The sequence below is a fragment of the Crocuta crocuta genome, unplaced genomic scaffold (assembly GCF_008692635.1).
Source record: "Crocuta crocuta isolate KB4526 unplaced genomic scaffold, BGI_CrCroc_1.0 scaffold322, whole genome shotgun sequence".
Classification (NCBI taxonomy): domain Eukaryota; kingdom Metazoa; phylum Chordata; class Mammalia; order Carnivora; family Hyaenidae; genus Crocuta; species Crocuta crocuta.
Window position 1 is genome coordinate 5,843,551 of NW_027532592.1, and position 27,013 is coordinate 5,870,563.

General features: G+C 42.0%; 1 protein-coding gene across 1 annotated transcript in view; it reads left to right on the top strand.

Annotated features, from left to right (window-relative positions):
* PRRX1 (paired related homeobox 1) overlaps positions 1-26,370 on the top strand; it is a 74,535-nt gene extending 48,165 nt beyond the window's left edge. Inside the window, exons 3-5 of the mRNA XM_077779905.1 lie at positions 8,392-8,567; positions 13,352-13,533; positions 23,072-26,370. Coding sequence (XP_077636031.1) covers positions 8,392-8,567; positions 13,352-13,533; positions 23,072-23,210 — 497 coding nt within the window. The 3' untranslated portion in view covers positions 23,211-26,370. The remainder of the gene's footprint in view (positions 1-8,391; positions 8,568-13,351; positions 13,534-23,071) is intronic.
* Positions 26,371-27,013: the final 643 nt, after the last annotated feature.

The following is a 27,013-nucleotide window of genomic DNA, read 5'->3' on the forward strand; positions in this document are numbered from 1 at the left end:
AAAAAAAAAAAAAAAACTTGAGATGAAAAGGAGAGAGAGAGAGGAAAAAAACCCTTGACATGAAAAAGTTAAGGAAGTGCAAGTCATGCCTCTACTCTCAAGCATTTAAATGCCTCATAATTGTGTTTTTCTCCAACTAAAAGGGTGTTGTTCCATCACTACTGTCCTTCCAAGAGCTGAGCTTACTCACTGATGAGGTACATGTCCTTCATTGCTCTTTGCTTTCAGCTGTGCTTTTTTAAAACTGTTTTTGTACCACCTTTTTCTTTAGAACCGTTAAAATTTGTTGCCAAAAAAATTGAATCATAAAAAAAAAAAAAAAAAACCACGGTGGTTACCTCCCATGAAGACACCAATTTCTACTGCTAATGTCAAGATTGATGTTGTGTCATTTACAAAATGACAACAATTTCACTACAAAGGAAAAAATGGCACCAGGAGCCTATGTCTCGTCTAGAGCTGTGTTTGTAATCCCACTCGAAATACCAGCACTACCACGGGGACCACACACCTGGAATACTGCAAGTTTAGAAAGCTTTTAAAATCTCAGTCAGAGCTCACTTTTTTCCCCATAACTTTGCCTTTCTTGGTTTTCTTTTCATCCCTTTGGCATTTACCAAAGTGCTCAGACATTTAGGGGAAAAAAAAGTCCCTGAATAAATATTGAGTAATATGACCCAAGTTTGTGTTTTTAAACATGTGGCAACCAAATTAGTCAACCCAAGGCAAACAGGCTGGGATATCATTGAATTTTCATAGCCTGGCATTAGCCCTGGGCCTTCTTTTTCCTGACTCTTTTTTTTTTTTTTTTAATTTGTTTCTAGTTGAGATTACTTGTTAAAGATACCAACGCCTTCCCTGTCTTGGAGTGTAGAGCTGATCTGCTTTCTGAACGTTGCCTCAAAATTTGAATGAGAAAGGAAAAATGTCTTGTTAGAAATGTCTTGACTAACAACAGGACATGTCTCAAATGGGGCTTTGTGGACAAATGTCTGTGCATGACATCTATGGTACAAGTTTTGGTCAACCACCATGTCTCAGATCTTGATTTTTAAGGCTTTTATTCATTTTTCAAGTTCCCTAGGTCGCAATCCTGCACTCCTTCAAATGAACAAAGCCATCTCACATATGTGAGTGGTTTTTTCACTTTCTCCACTGTTCTGCTATGATAGAAATGTTACTGATTAAATACCCACAAACAGTGAACAGAAGGAAAAAAGAAACAACAGTGGTGGTTTTGAGCAGTCTGTCTCTGAGGGGAAACTGTAACAGCAAAAGTAGCTATATAAAATCTGCTGCTTACCAAATGCTCACTATGTACCAGACTATATGCCTTCTGTGTGGTCATTACATTTTCAAATGACCCTAGAAGGTAGGTAGACTTCTGTTTTATTGTTTTGGAAACTGGGGCTCAGAGAATGAAGGTGTCTTACCCAAGGCCACACAGCCAGGGGGTGAGAAGACAGGTCATCCTAATTCCGAAGCCAGTTCAACTTCTCCCTTTCACTGTGCCCACTTCCCAGTGGCAGTTTAGGTGGGTCTGATGGAAAAATTCTAATTTTTCAGTGTTGTTTTTTTTTACACCTAGAAATGAATTGAAAATAAATATATAAGTGATTTATCTATAGAAACATTGGGAGTAGGTTACATATCTGAAGCCAGAATTTTATTTTATTTTATTTTATTTTTTTGCAGGTGCAACAATGTTTTATTCTCTTTTATAACATTAAGAGTTTCTGTCTTACTTCTCAAAGAAACATTTTGAGTTTTGGCCAGAATTTTATTTTCATCAAAGAGAAGGTACTCGTTCAGCCGCTGGATTCCTGTAATAATAATTCCAGTATCAGATAGTTTACATCTGACTACTAATTTGTATCTATTGAGCATTGATTAGAGCTTCAATTGAATACAAACATAAACTTTGTGCTCTGAGGTTACTATCTAAATTAGACTCGAGAGTCATTATGTAAGAGATGAATCACCAGGCTCTACTCTGGAAACCAAGACTACCCTGTATGTTAACTAATTGAATTTAAATTTAAAAAATGAATAAATAAAATAGAGTCAGAGCCACATGGAAAATGCCAGCATGGGGGAAATTATGCACCTAGTCTCAGAAGAAAACTAGGGTTCCGGTATGGGACTGCATGAGGCAGCTGGCTTTATATTGGGTCTCATTGGGGTTCCGATCAGGAATCTTTTCAGAAAAGTGTCTTAAGAGAAGTACAGCAGATAATATGACTCAGAATTTTGTCCCTTGGAAAAGTATTGGTCCAAGTGAGGGGCAAGGAAATTAGTGAGACAGAGTCAAAAGCAATACAGGATCCATGATACCTCAAATTCTTCAGAGTTCTGTCTTTCAAAGGAGAGTCAGCTATCCTGAGAGAGATAAACATTGAGCGACATCTGCATAAAACCACTGTAGCTTTGCACAGAGCTGCTGACTCAGCTTTTGGGTCAACATTATCAAAAATAATATTTCACACTTTTTAGAGCATTTTATTCTCCAAAGAACAGATGTCCCCCAAATTACATTTAAGGTGTTTTCAGGCTCTTTTCTAAGGTTTAGGACTGATACTTGACCAAAAAGAAAGAGGGTCATTTGCCAAGTTGACCGTAAAGAAAAAAATATATACACATCAAGGACCATCACACGAAGTTCAGGGCCTGGCAGCTGCACCCAAATGAGGAAGGAGAGACCTGGGCACTCGTGACGGTTGCTGGGGTTCGGTGGTGGAGGATACTAGGTATGCTCTTGAGAAGGAGTGGATGTGCTGCTGAACGTGGCTTTGGTCATTGTGATGCACTGAGCTCTTTCTACACTGTAACAGTCACCCCCATTCAATGACCCATGTGCCGTCTATTGGGGCACATATTAAAAGGATGCTGTTCTAATTGCATTTGGAGCTTAGTGTAACCAAAGAAACTCAAATGAATACCACAGCTGTATCTTGCTCCTTTTCATGGGCCTTGCAATAAAAGCTAAACAGTTTTTAGTGGCTTTTGCAATTATACTTCCCTTCAATTCTCCAAAGGTTGCAGGGCCCGAACCACACAAATCCCATTAAAGTAAGTAGTTGTTGTGCAATGGAAGTTCCTTTGAAAACATTCTTCCGAGCCCATAAAATGATCAGCGGGCTGTTCTTTAAATCCACTTGCCTGCCATGTTTTCAACCCAAAGGAAGAAGACAAGCTTTGATGTGGTGGTTGGTTTCTGCTACTGAAGCTGGCGTTTTATCTTCTTGCATCAGATTTCTTTCCAAATTGATGTGACTCAGGCATACGAAACACATTTTTCTTCAGATTTGAGTCCTAAAATATGTTTTTGCTCTACCTTTAAATTACATTTGGCTGACCTATTTGGAATCTCCAAGGCATCTCCCACCAGATGCAGGGCAGAAAGAGGGCTGAGGTCTTTGGGAGTTAATGAAGTCTGCATGGCGAGTGCGGCACCATGGAGAGTAGGGGTCACGGTGTGTTGTCTGGTCCTCCTGTTTGAGGATGGCCCTTCTCATGCCTCACATTGTCTTCCCCACCCACCCTTCAGGGAAGTTCCGGCAGCCATATGTGGAGCTCACTGTGAATTTCAGCCCAGAGCCAAGAACAGAGCTGGTGTTCCCTTTAACTTGTGTTTGGATGCACAAGGGACATCCCACCTATGACTTAGGGGCTCTCTTTTCAGGACCAGAGCTCATACGTGTCCTAACATCCTGATCCATTGCAAACACCATCCTCTTTAGCATCTCTTTCTCGCCTGTGCTTCTGCTCGTTGAAACCTTTCATTTATCTTGGGGCTGCTTTTCTAGTAAGGAATAAAAATTAAAGATAGATTCCTGCATTTACAAAGGAATCAGAAACCACACAGATTTTTCTCATGCCTAAATCTGATCACAACTAACCTATTTGAAAAAGAAACGGTAAACACTTTCTCTCCTCCACAGGAAAAGTGATCCAGAAACAAAAGAGACTGTTAACGTAACCTAACCTAAATAGTTAACGTAACTATTTGCTACGGACTGTTAAAAAGAATAATTGGAATTCAGAATAAAAGGAATCCAGCCCTTTAAAATCAGATGATTCCAACAGTTCTAATTTTCTGAGACTACTTCTGTGCTACAATTACTACCATGACTCTTAAGTTTTTATTGTCATGTCATTTATCAAGTGACCCTACACCTTTTCTACAGGAATATATGAGTGCATCAAAGTGACAAAACATTTATACAGAAAGAATGAAACTATACTTTTTAAATAGTATTTGGTTAGGGGAGTCTGGGTGGCTCAGTTGGTTGAGTGTCCCATTCTTGATTTGGGCTCAGTTCATGATCCCATGGTCATGGGATTAAGCCCTGAGTTGGGCTCCCCACTGAGCATGGAGTCTGCTTAAGATTCTTTCTCTCTATCTCTCTCTGCCTTTCTCCCCACTCTAAAATAAAGTGTTTGGTCATATACTAAAATATATGTAGGGATTAAGAGAATGGAGAGGTCAATACGGATAGAAATTATCAGCAAAGTCTTAGAGGAGGTAACATTTGGGATGTGTCACAGGAAGCAGAGATGTTGAACTGTGTCCCAGTTTAAGAAAAAGAAGGGTTGATATGGATGTGGAGAGAAGATGGAAGCAGTGCAAAACTACTGTGCAAAACACAGTACAAACTGCACATGTTTAATTGATAAAGCAGGGACTTTCAGAGGCCACTGAAAAAGAAAATTCAAGAACATCTGGACCAAAGTAGCTATTCTAGATGAGCCTGTTTACATTTTTAAATGACTCTTCTGGTAGAAATGACAACATGTGATACACAGGCACCCTCTATCTTAGACCCTCTTTATGTAGCTCATCTGAAAAAAACCTGTATTTCCCAGAAAATTTTCCCAGAGTAGTGCTTTTTATTTACATCTTGGGTGTTTCATACAATATAACTATTGTAATTTGCACTTGAGACTGGAGTGGAATTAGAAGTCCTGGCTTCTCGGTCTGACTCAGTGACAGCTGGTATTGTAGTTTGGGGTAAGTCGCTTCATCCTTTAAGGCTTAGCTTACCTCATCTATACAATAAGGGGGCTGAATTAGACAATTTCTCTGACTTCACTTGGTACCAATGTTTTATGATTTCTGAATCCATCTTCATGTTAGAAATCATGGCAGTAACTATAAACTTACAATTTACCAATCATCCACAGCATACATAAAAACACAGAATCCTTCATAAAATCCATAAACACCTTGGATTAGAAATATTGACCTTGAGAAAAATCCATCCACGTCCTCTTTGGTTATTCTGCAGCATCGTGATTCCTACCACTTCAGAATTTCAAAACAGGAGATGCTTCCCGAAGTCCAGTTGGACATCTGTATCCTTGGGCAGCATGTGTCAAAATCAACTCTCTAAGTAATTGGTTTTACAAGAAAGATGATTTACCTGCAATGATAAAAGTACACTGCATTCTCTCCTCTCTATTTAACCAGAGTCCAGAATCTGCTAAAGGAGTTTATCACAGGCCCTTCAGATGCCCCACATTTATAAACCTCTGCAATATTTACATTTCCTCTCGTGCTGCCCAGGAGACCGTGTTGGGTCCTGTCTTCAGTATTCTTGGAGGAAACCAGGGAACGCACAGTCTGTGGATAGTGAGCAAAGACAGACGAGCCAAGGGCTGCCGCTCAGGCTGTCTCTGTTGCCCACTCATTGCCTCTTTCCATTATCCTTGCCCTTTGGAGGACGTTTGCCAGATCCAGGCTCCATGGGCCCCTGTTATTTGTGTGTCTTTTCGCACCTTCAACACGATCTGGACTGGTGTTTTCATTTGTTAAAAACAACAAGAACATCCAGTGGGAAATTTTCGCTGGAATTGTTTCAGGTCATCATAGCTATTTATTCTGTGTCATAAACTATAATTCTCCATTTCCCTTACTCCCACGTTAGGGGAGCTCGTGGTTTATGGTGGACAGTTGGTGGAATTTGAATGAACAGAGAAAGATTTCAAAGAACTACCAAGAGATTATGTAGTGGGTTGTAGTACTAAGAACAAAATGTAAAGTACTCTTGTCCTTGATCACAGTTTGGCAGTACAAAAAGAAAAGGCTTACAAAACAGAAGAAGGGATTTAGAATCTGTGGTTATACCTGAGGAAGGCTTCTTTGAGGGAGAAAGTAGATCATGGGATTGGCTTAAGAAGGGATTTCCTTGATAGGAATGAAAATAATAGCCTAGGGTCCATCTAATTGGTCTCAGTCCTGGACAGGTATAGCAGCTAAGCATTTTTTTCCCCAGACCTCTGGTAAATAGGAGCATGAAATGCAGGTGGTACGGCTATGAAAAAGGCCTGGGTGACCCAGAGAGACCTGAAGTGCAAGACAGATAAAACTGTAGACCAAAAGATTTGGGAAAGAGAATGCAAAAAACAGGAAAGCCTCCCAATATTTAAATGGGAAGGTGAACACAGATGTGAGGCAACTACTGAGAGCTGTTTGATCCCGGGTATGCGAATTCTAGTGTAGATGTCGTTGCAAATGGATTTCGCTGATAGCTGAATAGGATGTTAGCTGGAATGTTCCAGGCCTTGGTAGATCCCAGAGATCATGATAATTAAATTGCCTCCATTCTCAGGATGCTACTAATCTCACATTCTAATTGAAAACGTCCCAGCAGCATCTTCAAAGAGGGGCTCCTGGTTGGGGTACCACAAATGGGAGAAACAGGGAGGTGGTCAACTGTGAGGCTGAGGGAATGGGTGTCAGCACCCCCTTAGCTAGAAGAATGAGATTGGTATCTGTGGGGGTTTTTTCCCAACAGAAACAGTTTCCTAAAGATGAGAAAAGTTTCCCATTTTCCTTGTAAAGAAATTCAACAAGCACTTGCCATACCTGGGTGCTTTAAATAACCAGGGGGAAATGTGTGGTTTTTATCCCAAGTATCTATTCTGGGAAGGCAGCACTCATGGAGTCCCTGATCAAACCCATGTAGAGGCCCCAGTTGTCAGACACTCGGAGATCGGGGCCAGGACCTCTTGGATTTAAGCTATGCTTTGAATCCACACCCAAATCTAGATAATATTACAGCTCAGGTAGGCGTCATTTTTCTCCAGGACATCATGATTCATGCTAGTCACGTTTCTTGAGTGTGTTGTGTGTTTCTTGTCAGAGAGGTCAGGAAAACCTCACATGTTGGAAAAAACATGGCTGAGAGCTATTTTCTGTTGAACATGGAGCAAGTGGCCAAGCCCTGCTTTCCCACTCATTCCTGGTTTTCTTTGGGCTGAGACTCTTAGGGAAAGACCATTGGAAGTGTATGTCCAGTTCACCAGGCAGAGCACATGTCTTAGGCCTCCGCACCCCTGCACGATAAATCTCTGAGCACTACGTAGCCTTTACTGTGGCTTGGGCCTCACCTGGATGGCGTGGCGGTGATGGTAGCACCAGAGGTGTTCCGCTCGGCTTCACACATCCATCATTCCTGCTTGGGCTGAGTTGGGAAGCAGGGTGGGAGCTCGAGACCCTCTTACTCCCAAGAGCAGGCTGGATGACCAGCTTGCCAAGGTGCCTTTGGGAGACCTCAGTGGAAAACAGGCAGGGAGGGGGATCTTGATGGGTGAAAACTTGGGGTTATGATTCTCCAAAGGTTCCCAAGATCTCAGGGCCCTAGAACTCGAGGTTTGGGTGAAACTCTTTCAGAGGTCTTTCAGTACAGTTCCCCATGCTTACGTTCTCCTCGGGTGCATCCTAGGCCAATGTTGGCTTGGGTTGATTGTGTCGGAGCACCATCCCTGATCTAGGCCAAGGCCTCCAAAGCTGGCCTTAGCAAGAGCATGGAACCTTGACTGCGTTTGGTGCAGTCAGGAATGACTTGCTGTTTCTAAGAGAATGCGTGGTAAAACAGGAATCATACTGATCAGTTTGAACTCATTTTTTTTCCTCTACAAACGCTGCGTTTGTGTTTCTGTGGGTATGTGGAGAAGAAGGAAGCAGGGAATCGTTGGTTTCCTTGGTTATGAAATTGTATAAATGAACATAATATAACATAAGGCAAATAAGGTCCAAAGCAATCTATCCTTCCCTCATCTCTAGATCAGTCTAGAGATCGTGGGTAGGAGTAAGATTTTCCTTTAGACATCCTTGACAAAATAGGGTTCAAGGAACATGCAAGAAATGTCTCCCTATCAGTCAGGTCTGGTCCCAGATTTAGAAGCAACAGTCAAATATCCGAACTCCCCGGAGGTCATTGGCCTGTGAACTCAAGCGTGCCAGTACCCGCATCTGCACCTGAAGGGGGCATCGGGTTCTAACACTCTGATAAGAACGGGAGCAGATTCGATGATCCCTTACCATAGGTATTCAGCAAGAGTGTAACATGGACTTCAGCTCCTTAGCATCAATTTCTTCTGCTCCAGATGACCAGCTGAACTCTGAGGAAAAGAAGAAGAGAAAGCAGCGGAGGAACCGGACGACCTTCAACAGCAGCCAGCTGCAGGCTCTGGAACGCGTCTTCGAGCGGACACACTACCCGGACGCCTTTGTGCGAGAGGACCTCGCCCGCCGGGTGAACCTGACTGAGGCCAGAGTGCAGGTAACCAAAGGAGCGCCTCACACAGCCCCCAAACCCGAGTCATTGGTTTTGAACAGGTGCTGCTGCTAAGAAAGATGCTAAAGGGGCAGCATGAGGCAGAATCAGATCCTAACGGCGTTTCTTTGGACAGCTTTAGTGTTTTTAACAATCAGATTGAAGCTCGTAGGCAGGCACAATGTGCCTTGCTACAGCTTACTCCTCCTCTTTGTTGCCTGCCCTTTCAGATTCGTGTGATAGACAGTGTAGTTCGTTCAGAACAGCGGACTCTGCACCCACCTCAGCTTTCAGTTTGAGCGTTAGGGTGGCCCCTGAGATGAATTCTCTGCAGCCCACCCCAGTTTTCCTTCCCAGACTTTGGGAACGTACAGACCTTCAAGAAATGTATTATAAATATACATGATTATGGACACTGGCGGCAGTGGAAACGAGCACATCAAAGACCTTGCATTTAGGAACTGCTCTAAGAGCATGTTCTGGCAGATGATTCTGTTTCTGTGAAGTGAGGAAGGGCGAAGGCATGTCGGACAGTGTAGAGAGAGAACAGCAGTCTTCCTAACATTAATTCCACGACACATCAACTGCGATCCAGGCATCTAGAAATAACACAAGCTGGGATTAGTACTAATGATGACACTAATAACTAACACTACTTGAACCCTTATAAGCTGAGTAGTGTTCTATGTCCTTTATATAAACCATCTGTTTAATTGTCACACCAGTTCAGTGAGGTGGATAGTGTTCTTCACCTTGCAGATGTTTTGGAAATTGAGGCACAGAGAGGTTACAGTATTTTGCCCAGCCTCATGCAGCTAGGAAGTAACAAAGCTCCGGTTTGAGTGCAGATGTGCCAAGTTAGTTCATGCTTTTTTCTTTTTTTAAATACAGTTTATTGTCAAGTTGGTTTCCATAGAACACCCAGGGCTCATCCCAACAAGTGCCCTCCTCCGTGCCAAGTTCATGCTTTTAAGGACTGGAGTACACTTTGAATAAATAAGAGTCTGATGGCTAAGTGCTTTTCCACGGGCCCTCTGCTACCTCTGCAGGCTGTAAAGATCTCATTGTTCTTCATCTAGCCAGGGATGGGCTGCCATTTTGATAAAGGTGGGAGGGGATTAGACCAATCTGTCCTGTCTTCTTGAGGAAATTATTGTTTGTATATTTGTGTTCAGTTTGAGCTTGAGGGATTTCCTTCGGCAGATGACAGATCTCTCGACTGACAGGGGCTTGGACTAGACCCCGAGGGTGCTGAGGTGGAGCCTGTGGCTTGACAGGCAGTGTACTGTGAGGGACACTGTTTGAGTTGACAGAGAGGGTCCCGGAGGTCCCTTCCGCCTGGCGAGAAACTTTGCCAGAGTTCTCCTCATAGGGAATCATCCACCTCACCTAGAAGTGCCCCCCAGGAGAAAAAAAAAGGGGTCAGCCACGAAAGGGGAAGTGGCCGAGACCCATGGTACCACGTGGGTCAGGACAAAGTGTGAAGCTTTCGGCACCGAGTGGCCATTCCTCCCAGCTCAGGTGAGAGAGACCCGCAGGATCTACAGGGACAAGACTCAGTTTTGCTGTCTGGATTCTGTCATCCAAAGCGAAACCTTGAGGTCTGACTTCCCACATCCTCCTCCCCTGTGCAGCTAACCACAGCTCTCCAAACACACTCGTATTTCCACTTTTCAGTCCCTTTCTCTCCCTTCAAATCCCCCTAACTTCTGTGCCCCGGGCTCGGCCTACAATAGTGTAATGAGTCATTTTAGACCAATAACCCCCAGTACCTTGAAGTACCACTCTGGACATGGTGATCTGAATTGTAAATAAGGAAACCTGGATGGGGCAAAGCTGGAAAATAACCTTTTTTTTTTAATGTGAAAGAACAGTTTGTGAGTTGCTCTAGCTCCCAGTACAACAATAAATGAATGCTTTTTTATATGTTGAAACTACTCTCTTGTTCTCCTTTCCTCCCCTATTATGTTCCAATGCCTCTCAGAACTGCGGATTTTCGTATACAAGCAGGACACGATTCTATCTGTACAACTTTATCCTTCCCCTGTGAAGTCTTGCCCTTCCCCAGCTTGAACCACTCCCTTCTGACTCTGGCCTTCTTTATGGCGTTTATCACAATAGGACACATATTATATTGACTTGTATGTGAGCCAGCTTTCACGGCTAGACTGTGAATCCTCTTAGATGGAGGTCCTTATCATTTTTGTGAAAGTCATTTTTCCTTCCTCTTTCTTTTCCCTCTCCTTTTTCCCCCACCCCCAAACATTTATCAAGCACCTATTATACTCTTTGAACTGTTTTTGGTTTGCTGGGGATGAGTAACACATTGGCCCTCTCCTTTCGGGTATTATAGACTAGAGGCAGAGAAAATAGATGTGTGTGCCGCACTGTTATGATATAGTAAGATGATTCGCACACTAATGGAATATACAAGAATTAGTGATAGACCAGACAAAGGAATGAGCAAATCTGCCTGGTGAAAAAGTGTGAGAATACACATATAGTAAGCACCCATTCTGTGCCAACTCTCATAACAGCCCTGTGAGTATTGTTTTCTCCATTTGGGTAGGAAACAGAGGATCAGGGACATTAGATAACTATTCAATGACACATTTTTAAAGTAATAAAGCCAGTATTTTTATCCAACTCTGGTAGACTTTAAAGTCACATTCTTTCCACTACACCACTTTACAAAGGAGCTGATTTGTAAATCTTGAAATTAAATCTTGAAAAACAGGGGCACCTGGCTGGTTCAGTCATTCAAGCATCAAACTTTGGCTCGGGTCATGATCTCATCATCTGTGAGTCCCAGCCCCACATCAGGCTCTCTGCTTGTCAGCACAGAACCCGCTTTAGATCCTCTGTCCCCCTCTCTCTCTGTCCTTGGCTCCTGCTCTCTCTCTCTCTCTCAAAAGTAAATAAACATTAAAAAAATTAAATCACGAAAAACAAGTCTCTTGAAACCTGGACGAAGAGGGGGAGACCATCACAGGCAGAGGAAGCATTTGTTGTGAATAAATAGAGGTGGCAAATAACTGAATACGTCTAGTCGTCTGGAGACCAGGGTAGGAGCTGGAAATGACGGAGGGCTAGTGCATGAGGCCCAGGTGATGCATGATGTGGCCAGGCTGGTGGACCACGAGCTAATTCCTGAGCAGCCTTTGTTCTGTGGTAAGAAGTTTTGATTTAACTCTGTGAGTGATGGAGAGCCAGTGGATGCTATAAAGCAGGGCGCTAACACGATTCCATTTGTATTTAAAATTGGAAATCTAATAGCAATGCAAAGGGCACATGAGAAACAAAAGAGCCGGGCATGTGTGAAAGAGACGTCCAGATTCTCCTTTACTGACATCCACCGGGGCTCCTCAAGTGACACGACTCCTAGGGGCACCAGCCACGTGGCATTTCACGTGAATATTGCTCCCGAAGGCTGTGCACCTGTCCTGCTCCACACCGTAGACTTTCTTTCCCCCACACCTTGTCATATGCTTCTATACTTGGACCTAAAAGACTTGTTTTGCAGTTTTTCAAGTTTGCATGCCTGTCTTCTTTTAATAGACTGTGGGCTACTTAGGAGCAGGGAGTAAATCTCATCTCTATTCCTGGCAATTAGCACAGAGTCTGGAACACAGCAGGGACTCCATAAAGATTTCTTGAATGAGTAACTAAATGAGTAGAATTCCGTGGCATTCTGGAGGAGGTGTGTGATCATGAGTCAGATGTCCCTGAGCACAGAAACACAGCCATTTGTTGTGTGTGAACTTCAACAGATGAATCTCATTGAACCTTTTCCCTCAGCTCCGAAATAGAAAACAGTACAGCCTAATGTGTGGAACAGCCATGGTATCTGGAAGCAATGTATGCCATGTGCTCGTGTAAGTCCCCGGTCCTCGTGACACTTGATCAATGCTGCTGGGTCCTCAGGTGCAGCCCTGGCTGGCTGAGTGGTCCACATCCCTCACACCCTGCCGGAAAATACGCTCCAGTCAACTTCCAGCCTTTGACATCTGCATTGCTGCCTTACGTGTTTCTTCCTAGAACATCAGGAGACTTGCCTGCCAGAAGTGCCGAAACATTCCTAACCCATGACTGCTAGGAGCCCACGTACAAATTGCGGGCTCTCTCACCCTAGCTGGCGCTTGTGTCCTACGCTGGTCCTCGGGGCCCCATGGCTGAGCCATCACAGGGGCGCTGTCGGGAAGCTCACTCTCTAGGGTCTGCTTGTCTTCTGTGTTACTTCCTTTTACTTCCTTTTCCCTAGATCTTTTGCTGGTGCTCCCTGCACCTTCCAAATGAGCCACTCGCTTTGTAAATGCTTGCCACAGGCACCATTGGATGTGATGGAGAGAATTTTCTTTAAATGTCCAATAAGTATTTTGAAAGCAGATGGTATTGTCATATTTTGAAGAATTTTGAAAACAACTGAAAAAGATCGTGGTTGTGTCTGTGGCCAGACTCTAATGAGGTTTGTCTCTTTTTCTTGATTACAAAACGACAGGGGTCATAACCCAATATGTTAGTCATGGATCTCACCTCCGGAGGCTCAGTTGTGGAAGTACCTCAGGGTCTGGTTGTAAGAGTCTTCACCCTCGATGGCTGTCTGAGTGGCCCACCGGGGAAGGATTGTGGCATATATGTCTTGTTCTGGGAAGGATCCAGTACTTACCCTGTATCTTCCTTGGGGACACATTTATATGGTCAAATCAACCAGGATGTTATTCACGTAGCCTCTTCTTCTTTGTTTCCCTCCTCCCTCCTCATCCCCTCCTTTCCTCCCCACGCTCCTCTAGGTGTGGTTTCAGAACCGAAGAGCCAAATTCCGCAGGAATGAGAGAGCCATGCTGGCCAATAAAAATGCTTCCCTCCTCAAATCCTACTCAGGGGACGTGACTGCTGTGGAACAGCCCATTGTACCTCGTCCTGCTCCAAGACCCACTGATTATCTCTCCTGGGGGACGGCCTCTCCGTACAGGTGAATGACGGGCCCACCCTCCCTTGCTCCACTTCCACACGTTTCTCAGCGGTCGGTCACGTGCAAAGCTGCTTGTGCAGCTGGCTGACATTTCTTACTGGGTTAACCTCTTCAGAGACATTCAACTTGCTGACACCCCCAGATTTTCACGGGAGATTACTAGTTGCCCCAGGAGCAGGGTTTGGGGCAGAAGAGAGAGGGGCAGGCCCTCAGCACTCTTCTCTTGGACTCAGGAACTCTTGCAAAGGTTTCAAAGATGGGGAAGAATCTAAAGGAAAAAGATCACTAAGCTATGCCCAGAGTCCCTCTTGCAGCCCTGCAGGAACAAAACTTGACTCCATTTCCAAATTTAAGATAGATTGGTTTTATTATGCTCACATAGAAATTTAACATGGAAGGCTCTAAGTATAGGCTCAAAGGCAAATTTCACAGGAAAACTGATTTTGAATTCAAACAAGGAAAGGAAGGAAAAGGAAAGGAAGGGAGGAGTGAAGGAAGGAGAGAGGTAAGGAAGGAAAATCTGCGATCATCCTGGTCACCTGCATGGCTACGGTTCTTGTCAGTAGGTGTGGCAGTCTTACGACCTAAAATACCTTCCTGTTCTATTGCTAATTCTTATCTACTTATCTGAAGTTCTTTGGGGGTCAGTTTGTGTGAAGTTTTTTTTAAAAAAAACCAATGTATAATTTATGCTAAAATTTTATATTTAAAAGGTGAAACATTTTAAGGAAACAAATAACAGAGAACGATTTCAATCTCTTGGAGAGGTTTTTAACCTCCTTTTATTACGCTGTTCATGTTATTATGACACAGGTTACTGCCAGAGGGAAGCTGAGACACAAGTGCCTAAGACATTGTCAGTGTCCCAAGTGCTTTTCTTTGAACCTAAACCTGAGGACTCTTAGCAAACAGGTCAAAGCCATGTGCTGTCTCTGGTCAATTGCAGTGGAGGAAGTATTCACAAATTCATTTATTGTGCTTTTATTTGCCTTTTTATTGTTAAGGTTAATTAGCAGTTGAAGGAGAGGTCTTAAACTGATTATAGATTATCGCCCAGCTAAAGCTGAAGTCCTGATGTGAAATGCCACATTTGTGAAATGTACAAATACTTTTCAAAAGTTGATGATTTTAATCGAAGCACGAGGCCTCACCTAAATGTTCTTTCTGTTCCAAATCAATTCCTTGAAAGAAATGCCGTAAATGTATTTGGGATTTTTTTTTTTTTTTCTAAATCTCCCATTGTGAAATTAGCCTGAATTATGTTGGTCTCAGTAGAGACCCCTATACGTGGGAAATCAGAAATTTCAATTGCTCTCCGATATAATTGGCCTTGCTGATTTCCAGAGATTAGTCATATCTGTATGCCTTATTTAAAATGTAGACTCTTTTCCCATAGGATTTACTAAAAACGCAGTTTGAAGACCCATTGTAAAATCACGTGTACTTTAATATTTTAAATAAGTGGAAGACTGCTTTGTTGCTCTGATAAATATTGGTAGCTCATAGACTTGCTACATGGCTTGAGAAATGGATGTGATTCAAAGCTTGATGTTTCAGGGGCTCTGGCTTGAGTTTGGTCACAACCAGGAAGTATTCCTCCTTTTTCTGCCTGGGTTGCAGTTAGGAACTTTTCACCTCAGCTCTAAACAGTGCAGACGGCTGTTGTGTTGTCCTTACCAGTGAGAGTCTGAGGGCTGTACACTGTGTGGGTGGAGATGAAATCCGTCCTGCATTAATATTGGGTTAGATTACCTGTACCTCAGAGAAAGTTCAAGCTCCATTGCCTCCATCATATGTATTTTGTATATGGGCATCTAACTGAAATTATTAACATGCAGTTTGTGTGTGCCTTTTGGGAAATGTTCTGTTTTATTTTGAAGCATTATGTAGAAATACGAGGTACATTTAAAAAAAACATAATTCTACCATCTCAACATAACTAGTTTGTTTATTTTTGCCATTAGAGTTCAGTCTTTTATATAGGGTAGCCTTAGTGTACATATTTTGTATTCTGCTGTTTTCATTTAAATCCTATAAATTAGTGCTTTTTACCCATTTCATGATATACTTTTATATAATTTTTCTCTTAGCTACAGAATTTGTGAAGAAATAATTAAAAATTGCATAGAATCTGATTGTTCGTATTCTGTGTGAAGAATAAATTAATCTCCAGATAGAAGTAGAATGATGGTTTAAAGCAGTAATTTAATCAAAACCAATGTTTTTTATCCAATGTTGACTGAAGTGTTTATATTTTGATTAACTTCTAACAACGGCAAAGCTGTTCTGTTACTCAGAGGTTTTTCTGCTCTGTTCAGAATCAAAATGCATATTTTGAAGCTTCACATATTGAAGCTTCATAGGAAACATGTCTTGTTTAGGAAACATAAAAGGAAACACGTGATGAAAAGCCAAGGCAATGATAGACCTTTTGTGTTATATAAAAAAAATTAATGGGCTATTTCTGTTGGTACTAATATGTCAAGTTAGTTATCTCACATGTGACATTCATTAAAAGGCATTTCTTTTGGTTAATCCTTGGAACGCGCCTGTGTGCTAGCTGTCCTTGCTTTGGTTCCAAAGAAGAAACTGAACACTTGTCCAAGTTTAAGGCTTCAGCAAGCAGAACGAGACCCAGTGCTCGTGATCCCTGTTTTAGTCCAGCATATTTGGCCACGTAACCATATTGTCATTCAAATTAAACCTTACATTACATTGACTGTAGTAAAATGCAGGAGGTGGGAAAAGCATGGAAACCTGCCGTTTTGATTGAGGCTCTATCTCCAATCAGTGCAACATGCCCGCAGCTGAGAGCCACCTTCTGGGGTTGGGAGCATCCCCTGGGGATGACTGATACGGCGTGGTCATGCAACCCAGGCACAGTGTGCAGACAGTTTTGCCAGGGGGGGTGGTTTGCTGACTTCCACAGCTCTCCCCTGGAAGAAGGGAGGAGGAAACCAAGGCTCAAAGCAGTTGTTTGCATATGGTCAGAATTATGGGATGGGAAATAGCCAACACATTTTTTTTCTGGATGTCTTTTATATCCAGAGTGGTGGCTGTATAATTTATCATCCAAGCTGGGACACTTTTGAGAGTGAAAGCGGACTGCTATGAATAGTTAGACCAGGACAACAGGCATAACCCGGGACATAGGGCTCACCCTATTTATAGCATGACAGGGCCCCGTCCGTTCCCTCGAGCAGGTTACAGGTGGTGACGTCAGGCAGGCAACTGAGTCACCAAGAGGAGCAAAGCATTCTCTAACGACACAGACACTACTGTCCTGGCAGGTGTTTTCTTTATCTACCCACGGCCAGTGGAGGGAAGTTTGTTTTCAGCACAGAGGCCCACTGCTTAGCTCAGCTCTGTTTTCCGTAGGCAAAGAACATACATCACCCCAGAGGTATTAAGACTCACCAATCTTCTGGTGCTCTGCCTCTTGGGGAGCTGGGATCAACCAAATCTTAGACTTCTGTTATTTTAGATGAAGTAGTTGAGAAGCCTCTCCCCAGCGATGGCCTCTCCTGTGGGAGACAGAGAATGGCCTGGATCTGCTGTGTTGGGTCTGTGCTGCCCATTTCAGAGGGAGGGCTGGGCTTCAAAGAAAAGTAGCAACAAGTGAAAGACAGGCCAGCTCTCCTTGTCCACGGCTCCCTCCCCCACCCTTCTCCTCCCCCATTTGAACGTGGTCATGGTGCTGCCTGACATCCACTGAACGCATTTGGCTCATTTCTCCCTTTCACGCTTTCAAAAATAGATCCTCGTCCCTCCCAAGATGTTGTTTACACGAGGGGCTTCATAACGGATTCTAACGGAAGACACTGAAAAGGTAACTTGTCAGAGGGGGAAGAGGGTGGCTGCTGTGGGGGCAGGGTTTAAGGGGGAATGAAGTGTGTTCGAGAAAGCGGAGCTTGCAGCTTAGCAATGCCAGCAGTGAGGTCCTCAAGTGGGGAATATCCTGGGAACCAGAGCCTTTAACCTATGTGTCCCTAAAATTAAGGGTAGTCTGATGGCCTAGAGCAGGACTCCTCAAAGACTGCTGAGCATGTGAATCACCTGGGATCGTGTTACAGTGCAGACTCATTCTGCAAGCCTGGAGCGGGACTCAGGGTCTGCATCTCTAATTTGCTTCCACGTGATATTGATGCTATTGACACAGGGTGTTCGATGACTGTTAGGGTATGGGGCAGGGGTCCAAAGAACTGTGTTCTTATCCTGGCTCCTGCTCCTCCCCAGGCTGGTTGGATCACCAGTCCCTCATGTAGCCTCACATCTAAGGTGGAGCTGGCCATGTTTCCGTACTGCGTATCTCACAGGAGTGTTTGATTCCTAGGTAGTCAATGTGCATTTCAAGGAAGAGATCCAAAAGCCCTTGAGGCAAGAGAAGGATGCAAGGCTCCATATATAAAAACATCTCTAGAAAGAAAATTTAAAAATGGCAGAAGGCTCACTGAACCTTCAGTGCAAACTCAAGGCTTACCAATGAACTGGGGGCCAAGTGTATCTGCTCTAAGAGCTAAATACACGTTTTAAAAAATCAGCCTCTGAATGTTAAAAACTGAAATTAGAAATGCCTATTTAAATCAAAAAAGATCATTTCGAAAAGGATTTATGGGATCTTTCTTTATAAGTAAATGTCCCTAAGAAAGCTGGTATTGAGCTGTCTTAGATGAAGCAAGTCTACGTCTGTTCTTGCACAGACAAAAGAACCTGCCAGAAAGATGGTCTCCAACCTCCACATGTCACAGACAGGGTCACACATGTCTCAAGCTCTATGGCCTTTGGAGAAACCTCAAGCTGGTGAAACTTAGGATCTCGGGATGACACACAGGGTTCTTGGGCTGACAGATTTGTCTTTGGGGGGAAATTTTCAACAGCTTGTCATCATTTGTCCAAAAGGGCCAAAGAGAAAACAAAGTTAGAGTTGAAAACTGCGGCAGGTATTATTTCTGCCCCCCTCCATCCACCCCCCAGTGCTCCTCCATTGTTTTGTGATTTGTGGGACACACACCATGGGTGATTCGAAAGCAGAGGGGCAGATGTTTATAAGTTTCCTGGTTTTAAAATCATACCGTATATAGAATTTTCCATGCTTCCTTGGTGTTTGGCAGTCATTTGAACACGTTCCTCCTCCCAACAACCTTTTGGGGTAGGTTGAGATGATCCAAAATGATTTGTCCCCAGTGCAAACAGAACTCAAACCCTGCTGGTGGTTAGCATTCTGCTGTCTGTGGCTGAGCTACATCTGTTAGGCATCTCCAAATAAGGAGTTGAAAAAAATCTCAAGCTTGCTTAAATGTGTCAGCTCTGTACAAGTCCCAGAGCAGATCTGCTGAATCGACAGATGGAGTTCAACCATTTCTTTTTCATCTCTAATTCCTCAAGGCATTGTATTTGGCAATGCAGTTTCTTGGTCACAGACACGAAGAACATATATTCTTAAAACCTCAGTAGAAACAATGCTTCAGCCAAATCCTGTAAGTCCCTGTTTCAGCTCATGTTTGCATCCTGTTAGAGGAACAGGTGGTTCTTAGGCGGTAGGGCCAATGCACAAGACCTCTCAGGGTTGGTAAGGAGGCTCTTGGAGTTATCATGTGCTTCATCTATACCAGTCACATAGTTTCTTTCTCACTTTCTAATCTCGGGACACTTGATCCTGTATAGGAATGAGGGGTCACTTTACCTTTTGAACGGCCCTATAAAATTTGTCAAAAATAGCTAATTATCCTCATTGGTTTCTGTCCTGTGAGAAAACATTTCAAGACTCTCTTTTCCCAACACAGAGCTTTATACGTTTGATGACATGGAAAACAGGTGGCCACAAACAGTCTTTCACATTGGCAGCCATTCAAGGCTCTCTTCCAAGTGTTGTCACTTTAGGAAGTGGGTCCCTCTCCAACTTGCTTTTCATGCTGTTTTCAAAGTATGAATAAGCTGCTCTAGAGTACCCACTCATTAATTCTGTCTTCTCTGACCTGTCACAAGTCTTGCTTGTCACCAGGGTGTCAAAGGACTGCTCACTGCTTGCCTGTATGGCTCTTCTGGTGCAAGTTGAGAAACTAGACCCATGTCAAACTGCTGGAGGGAACAGGGGCTTGTAATTCTTTAGTATGTGCACAAAATGTCCCTATGGTCTCTACTTGCAGGATTATATATCCCAAACGTTGGCTAAGAGGCCAAGGAAGGAAGGAAGACTGCCTCTGTTCTTTTGTCCTATTTCTTAGGGGTATGGAATGTGCTAGAGTAAATTGAATCCATTTTTGAAAAGTTTATAACTTTCTGAATCATTTATAAAGTGCAAATGTTATCATTTATTAAGCTCCTAGGGGATTGCAAAACTCATTAATGTCAGCTGCTTTTTTATTTCATACCCCACTGACTTGAGGGCTACCTACAACACATCGTCACAGTATCACCTAATACAGTGGTGTCTTTATCATGGCATCACAGTACACACGGACAAGGGTACTTTCTCAACTTTAGAAACTCAGGATTCCGTTTAAGGGAAACTGTCCCAGTGAAAATCCAATTTCCAGTGCAACATTTAAGTGTGATTTGCAGTGATTTGTTTTTGAGATGGAAAGTGGATCAACAGTTATCTCATTTGGGATGCTAATATCTGGCGGGCATTAAAGAGATAATCTCAGTATTTCTAAGAGATGTGTAACCATATGAAGCCTTCAGGCTAGAATATCAAATGAAGTTAGTGACCTGTGGTGCAAGTATAGCAAAAATGGCTATACAATAGATGAAACTGAAGTCACAACTACAGCAGACATTTCTAGAAAACAGTAATAGCATCTTTAGTTAATGAAAATAATCCCCCAAGGTTCCAGTTTCCTTTGTCTGCTAAGGAAAATGGACCACGCTTTTGACCATCAAAAAAGGAGGGAATCTATTAAATAGGACTTTGCTTGTCTAGAATCTCAAAGGCTGGAACCCCTTGGAAAATGAGGTCTGGTACTTAAAAGTGCAATACTCTATGACATTCTACAATTTGCCATCAGGGAATTTTTTTCTTTATGCCATCTCAGTAAGTTTTAACCTTCTTTTTCAGAAGTCTTTCATGTTGACTCTCAGTGTTTAACAAATAATACAGATGACTCACCATTTCATCTTCTCTCCTACACATGTTAAATGGTACTAAGAACCATTTTTAGGACTTAATTCTCACAGAAACCCAGTTAATTTGGTTCACTTCATACTCGACAACTTAGGAACATTTCCCAAATCCAATTCTCTTTTCTTAACTTTTTACATCTTTGATTTCATTGAAATCTTAGATTTCAGTATATCCTAGTAATTTTCTGAGTGTAAGATTTACAGGCTTGCATAGATTTCTGGTAGTGTCTTGAATGGAAGCATGTAATTCATATAGGAGTTGAATGATATGTAAATGGGTTTTGAAAATAAATGAAAGTTTTGGAGATATTACTAAAAATAAACTTGCCCATTTTAACAGGTTATTCTGATCTTTTATCTCACTCCTAAGTGAAACCTACCTTAACTGGGGACTCTTCTGCTTCATTTGGTAGACAGTGGTATAAGTGATAGTCTGTTGAGTAAGTCTAATCCACACTAATATTTGTTCTTTTTTTTTTTTACTATGAAAAGATATTTTTAAGGATCAAGAATATGCAATCACCAGCCCCTGCTTTAGTCCTGTCCCTTCAATTTTGTTCATTCTATTAAGATAGCAAAACCAATAGGAAGGACTAATTCCTATGGATAAAAGCATATTGGTAAAATACTTTTAAAAATCATGACTCACAGCATGACAGAGATCAATGACATTAAGGAGGAAACAGTTTAATTATAGCAACTATTTCTCAGTTATCTACTCATTAAATATTTTCTTAAGGCCACATCTGTGCCAGACATGATGTTAGCTCTACCTGAGGATACAGTGGTGAACAAAGTCTATGGTGTTGGGTCTTCGGAGCTTATAGTTGAGGAATTGAAATAAGTAAGTGCCAGAAGGGAAATTATAAGGTTCTGTGGGAGAACATAACTTTGTGTAGATGGTTAAGTAAGATCATCTACCCAGAAATGAGTTAGAGTGAAACAGACAAGAATGAAATGGAAGAACATAGGCTTCTTTTGGAACCCTATTGAATCTTCCTCCTTCTGCCTTAAGACACACACACACACACACACACACACACACACACACACACCAGTGCTGTAAGGATTTTAAATTAAGGATGTGCATTTCTGGAAAAACCTAGTGATCTGGGACTAATTATATTTCATTAATCTAATTTGCCTGGGTTAATTGCTAGTAGCTGAAATAGGCTCTTGTGAGTCTTGACTATAAGTATTAACTATATGGTCTTCCAAATAAGTATTCATGATACAGTCTTTCTATTTGTAGAGTAACTTTACTTTTTCTCTCTTTCTGGTCAATCACTTGATCCCCAGAGCCACAAACTCCTGTGTGGCTGATAAAATTGCACTGGAATGCAGTCAACAGTGAAGCACATGTCATTCCATTTATAAGTCTATCTCATTTCAGGCCTCAGTTGAAAGGGAATTTGATAATCTTAGAAACAACTAGAAACATTTTCACTTAATTAAAATGAGCTCTCTTTTAACTGTGTAGTACACAGTAATGAATAATTTACATTCAAATCTATTAAAGCATTGCTTTTTCCTTCAAAAGAAATTCATGGATGCAATAACAGAAAACCACCAAGTGCACATTTCTGTCTAGTTGTATTTCCAGGTTTTTAATTACAATCTCTGACAATGAAAAATGACTTCAGGTTTTGCTCAGGAATAAGGACAGAGAGAAACAGTTACCTCTGAGGTCAGGAATCCTGAAACTGGCTAGAGCCTTTGCATGTTTATCTAGGGGATTTAAACATTTCCCAAAGAACTGTCCCAGAAGGCATCATGAGCTTCTCAAGTGCTTTTGAGAAGAAGCTATAAAATCAAGGCCAGTCGGGATAAGAAGCTCTTGATTTGGCTATACTTAGTGCTACCTACCATTCAATCAGGAATGGGTGGCTCAACTGGTTCTCAAGTACACTGTTTAATATGGTATTCATTAATTACCTAAAATGTGTTAGAATTAAGGGCAGCTACTTTAGGGAAGAGGATGAAATGCCTTTTAGGTTTTTTTTTTTTTTTTTCAAATGCCCGCTTCTCTGGCTTGCTGCTCCCGCAGGCTGGCGATGTGAGCAGGAAGAGAGCTTCAATACTGTTTCAATTGGTCAGCTGATGAAATACCTGCTATTCAACATAAGCAGCTTTCTTCTGTCACCCCAGAAATGAATGATTACTACTGTGTCCAACACAGCAAATACCTCTCCCTGCCTTGTTTTACTCTCCCTGCTCTCCCCTGCCCTTTCAATCACTTTCTGAAGGGCCTTAGACCAATGGAAATCTGGGCTGTAAGGGACCTCAGAGGTCATCCATCCAACCCACCTGCCCCCACCTGGCCCGTGCTGAGAGTTGCATCCGTCTGGGGCACAGACTTGCGGCTTTGTGAAACTAATGCCTGTTGTTCTCCCTGCTCTCTCCTTTGTCCCTACAGCGCCATGGCCACTTACTCTGCCACATGTGCCAACAATAGCCCTGCACAGGGCATCAACATGGCCAACAGCATTGCCAACCTGAGACTGAAGGCCAAGGAATATAGTTTACAGAGGAACCAGGTGCCAACAGTCAACTGAGGAAAAAAAAAATAATTAAGCAGGCCTAAGAAGAAATCAAAAACCATAAGACACCTATCCTGCTCTGTTATTTCTTCATCTGCTGGAAAAAAAAATAAATAAAAACAAACAAACCAAAACCTGAACTAAAATATTGGGACCATGGCAGAGAAAAGCAGGAGAGGAGCAAAATGAAAATTAGTTAATCAATGTTTCTCCTCCCTCTGGGATACCACCACCACTTGTTTCTGTGTGTGTTAATTTTGTTTTTCCTTCTTTTCATGCGCTTTGCTTTAATATACTCCAAGCTTCTTCAGTTAGGTTCAGCCCACCCATCCCCATGATTATATGGGTTAAAAAACAAACTACAGCAGCCAAAGAAATCATATATATATTCAGAACAATCGTCTATAGTCTCCTCAGTGACCTGTTTGAACTTCAGTGCCTTACCCTTTCCTTCTCCCCAGTTTTCTGTATAGAAGCTCTAGGAACTTCTGGAAAGCCAAAGTCTTTCTGAAGACTCATTGCCAGACATGATGCCCTTTCTCATCGTCTCCATTTCTGTCAGTCATGGTATGGCTTTTCCATCAGCTACTGTTAAAAAGGCAATCATGTACCACATCTGGTCACTGGCTTAGCAGATCCAATGTGATTGGCTATGTCTGGCTAGTTCTAAGCTCTAAGCTGTAGATCTAAGCTCTATATATAAGGTATAGATTTAAGCTCTAAGCTGTAGATGATAATATCACCATCACCACCGCCCCTCACCCCCATCTGAGCAATCAGCCATCTTAAGTTAAAGATATTTGTTGTTTTTTAATGATTTGCTGTCACGGGCTATTTGATAGAAGAAATATATTTCACTTGAGAGAGGGAGAGAAATTTCTCTAGAAAACAAAGACTGAGTTGTGAAAGGCATGGCCTACATCTCTTTAGTGCCTTAAGGGTAGTCAGATGCACACTTATATATATACTGTATATATTTATATATTTTATATATATATATAAAATATTCTTGCAAGCTTGAGTTTGCAGTTTCTCAAACACTACAAAAAGCAAGTTTCACACCATCACCACTGTCCTTATCTCTACAGTGATGAGATGTTTTTAGGGATCTTGTTTCCTTTCTTTCTCTACATAAAATTCTCATCAAGGCCACAGAGCAATCGATAGGGTATCTGTTTGAGACCAGTTCGCATTTTCACATTTGGGCTTTAAATAAATCAGAGCCTATTTGAGGCTCTAACAGTGTTTTGAGTTTGGAGCCTGAGCTCTGGTGGAATGGGGATAGATCCTAATACCTCATGGGAATTACACTTAGAGGATGGAAAGCCATGTAGTCATCTGCCCCTTCTTGACAGGAGCCTGAAAGGCACATGGTTAAATAGACTACTTAAAGGTTTGTCTAAATTCCAAAAATGGAAAAGGCAACTGTGGGCCCTTCTTTTTCTAATACAGTATTTTGAAATAAAGTTTAGTGCCTAGGGCTGTGAGCCAGGACTGACCTGTCTTTGTTTGTTTCTTTTTGTCTCCAGCTGTGCTTTGGTAACTTGTCAGGTGGACTAGACCAAACTACACCACCATGCCGTGCCTCAGTTTACCTTTTTTGTAAAATGGGTTTAACAATACTTACCTACCTCACAGGGGTGTTGTGAGGCTCCTTTCATTTGCTCCTTCATTCTTTCCTGTTTTCTCTGTTTGTGCAGCACTTTGTAGCCACGGGAGGAAAGGGACTATAAAAGCACACAACATGAATGAAAGACATGGTACCCGGAAGCCTTCTTTCCTAGCAAGGCAATGCTACCTTGCCGTAAATACTTACAGCCTTGTATTTGGAAATGAGAGATAGGTTTATATTTACCGACCTATCAAAAAACACATCACTTGACCAAAGAATAATTTAAGATACACACATTTGTGACATATTTTTGACCTATTTTTATTCTTACCAGGTTGGTCTGTAACTAAAAAGCTTTAGATTGGTTTTGGCCAAGTATGCCAATGCTGGGTGACAGGCAAGGACTAAGATGCACTTTCTGCACACATTTGCTATCCCTTCAACCTATCAAGTTGAGCGAACGGTGGTGGGTTTTTTTTTTCCCGCTAAACAGCCACCGATCTGAAAATGTATTTTGAGTGTTGATTCTATATTTCTTTTAACAAAGAGAAGGAAGCCCATCGCATGCATTTTGCTTTCATCAGCTGATCCTCTCTTCTTTTAACACACTATTAAAATATTTCTTACAGATGTTTCATGTAGGCTGGCTGAACACCACATATTACTTGCTTCCTTAAGAGTCCCTCAATGAATTCTTCTGTCCCACTAGCTGCTGCGGATTATGAAGATTCAAAGGAACAGTGTGGTCCAACAGATTAAAACATTCTTTGTGAAATGAGTACAATCCAAGACATTGGTGAACTCTTGGAGTTTGGGCTTTGGGGAGAAGAGCTACAAGTGAGTTTGGATGATAGTGCAGGGAACAGAAGTCACACGTGACAGGGTGTTGCTAGGATGGGGGAGTCTTCGAAGAGGGTGTAAAGGGGTAGAAGGTCATGTGAAACAAAGTCATTTGAAGCTCTTATCCTGACACACTCATTTTTAGCAGTGAACAGAAAACCCCAAACCCGAAACCTGAATGCTCTGTGAAACTGGGCTTTTACTGCCAGTGCATGGGAAGCACTGTCTGAGAGTACCCAAAATTAGTGATATCTGAGAGTATCCAAGAATATCCGAGATCAGTCATAGGAATTTTCATTGATTGTGAAAGCATCTATTATTTAAGCATCCGATCAAGAAGTATACACATGGGACAAACACTCAGTATTGCTCATTTATGATTGATTTTTTTAAAGTAGAAGTCTGACAAATGATTTAGAGGAGTAGCCTTTTGTCTTCCAAGCCACGTCTCAACAGAGGGTCTCAGGACCACAAAGTTCCAAGTTATACCCCTGTTCCTTACCATCATTATACCCAGATGCAGATGAATACATACAAGCTATCTGTGTCCCCAATCCCTCCGCAAACAAGATGCTGATTTGTAGGATACTTGGCAGGATACTTGGCAAACCAGAAGAGGTGATTGAATTAAAAAAGGGAATGACACTTAAGGTATAAAGATCTCATAAGAAATGTAATATGTAAATTATATCTTGCTTTATGATGTAAAATATACATTGTTTGCGCTAGAATAGAAATGATTCCTTTTCAATAAAAAGAAAAAGGATACTACTATGTCATCTTTTGTTACATGCATTTGAGTCTGCTGCTTCTTTTCTCTTTGAATTTCAAAACTAGATCTGAGGGGATCTTAGATTACATGCAGGAAAGAGTGAAGGTAAGAGGGATTTGTAGGATACAACTTTTATTGAAGTGTGATAGTATTTCCTTAAAAGGACGATAACCTATTTCTCTAAGGCAAAGACAATGGTGGGAGGGACAGGGGGCCTTTATCGGTATAACGGGTATGTGTAAAATGGAACTTTTATGAGGGTGTACTTATTTTTTACCCACCACTTTAGCATCCGCAATACCAGCTAACAAGCGGCAAAACAGACAAAATATAAAGCACAACTTTTATTTTAGAATACAAAAGTAACAGGGTAAAATTTCTTAGGCAGCTACTTCCTGTGTTTAGCACCGGGTGAATCAGAACGAAAGGGTAAGAGACAACCAAACTGGAAGACATGGGCTCTGTTTTCATACAAATTAAAATCTGATTTGAAAGGGAACTCTATCATGAACCAATGTATACAACAGTTCAAGATAATAAGTGAAGGGTCAAATAGAGTAGACAGGAGTCCAGAAAAAGGAAGAAAAAAACAAA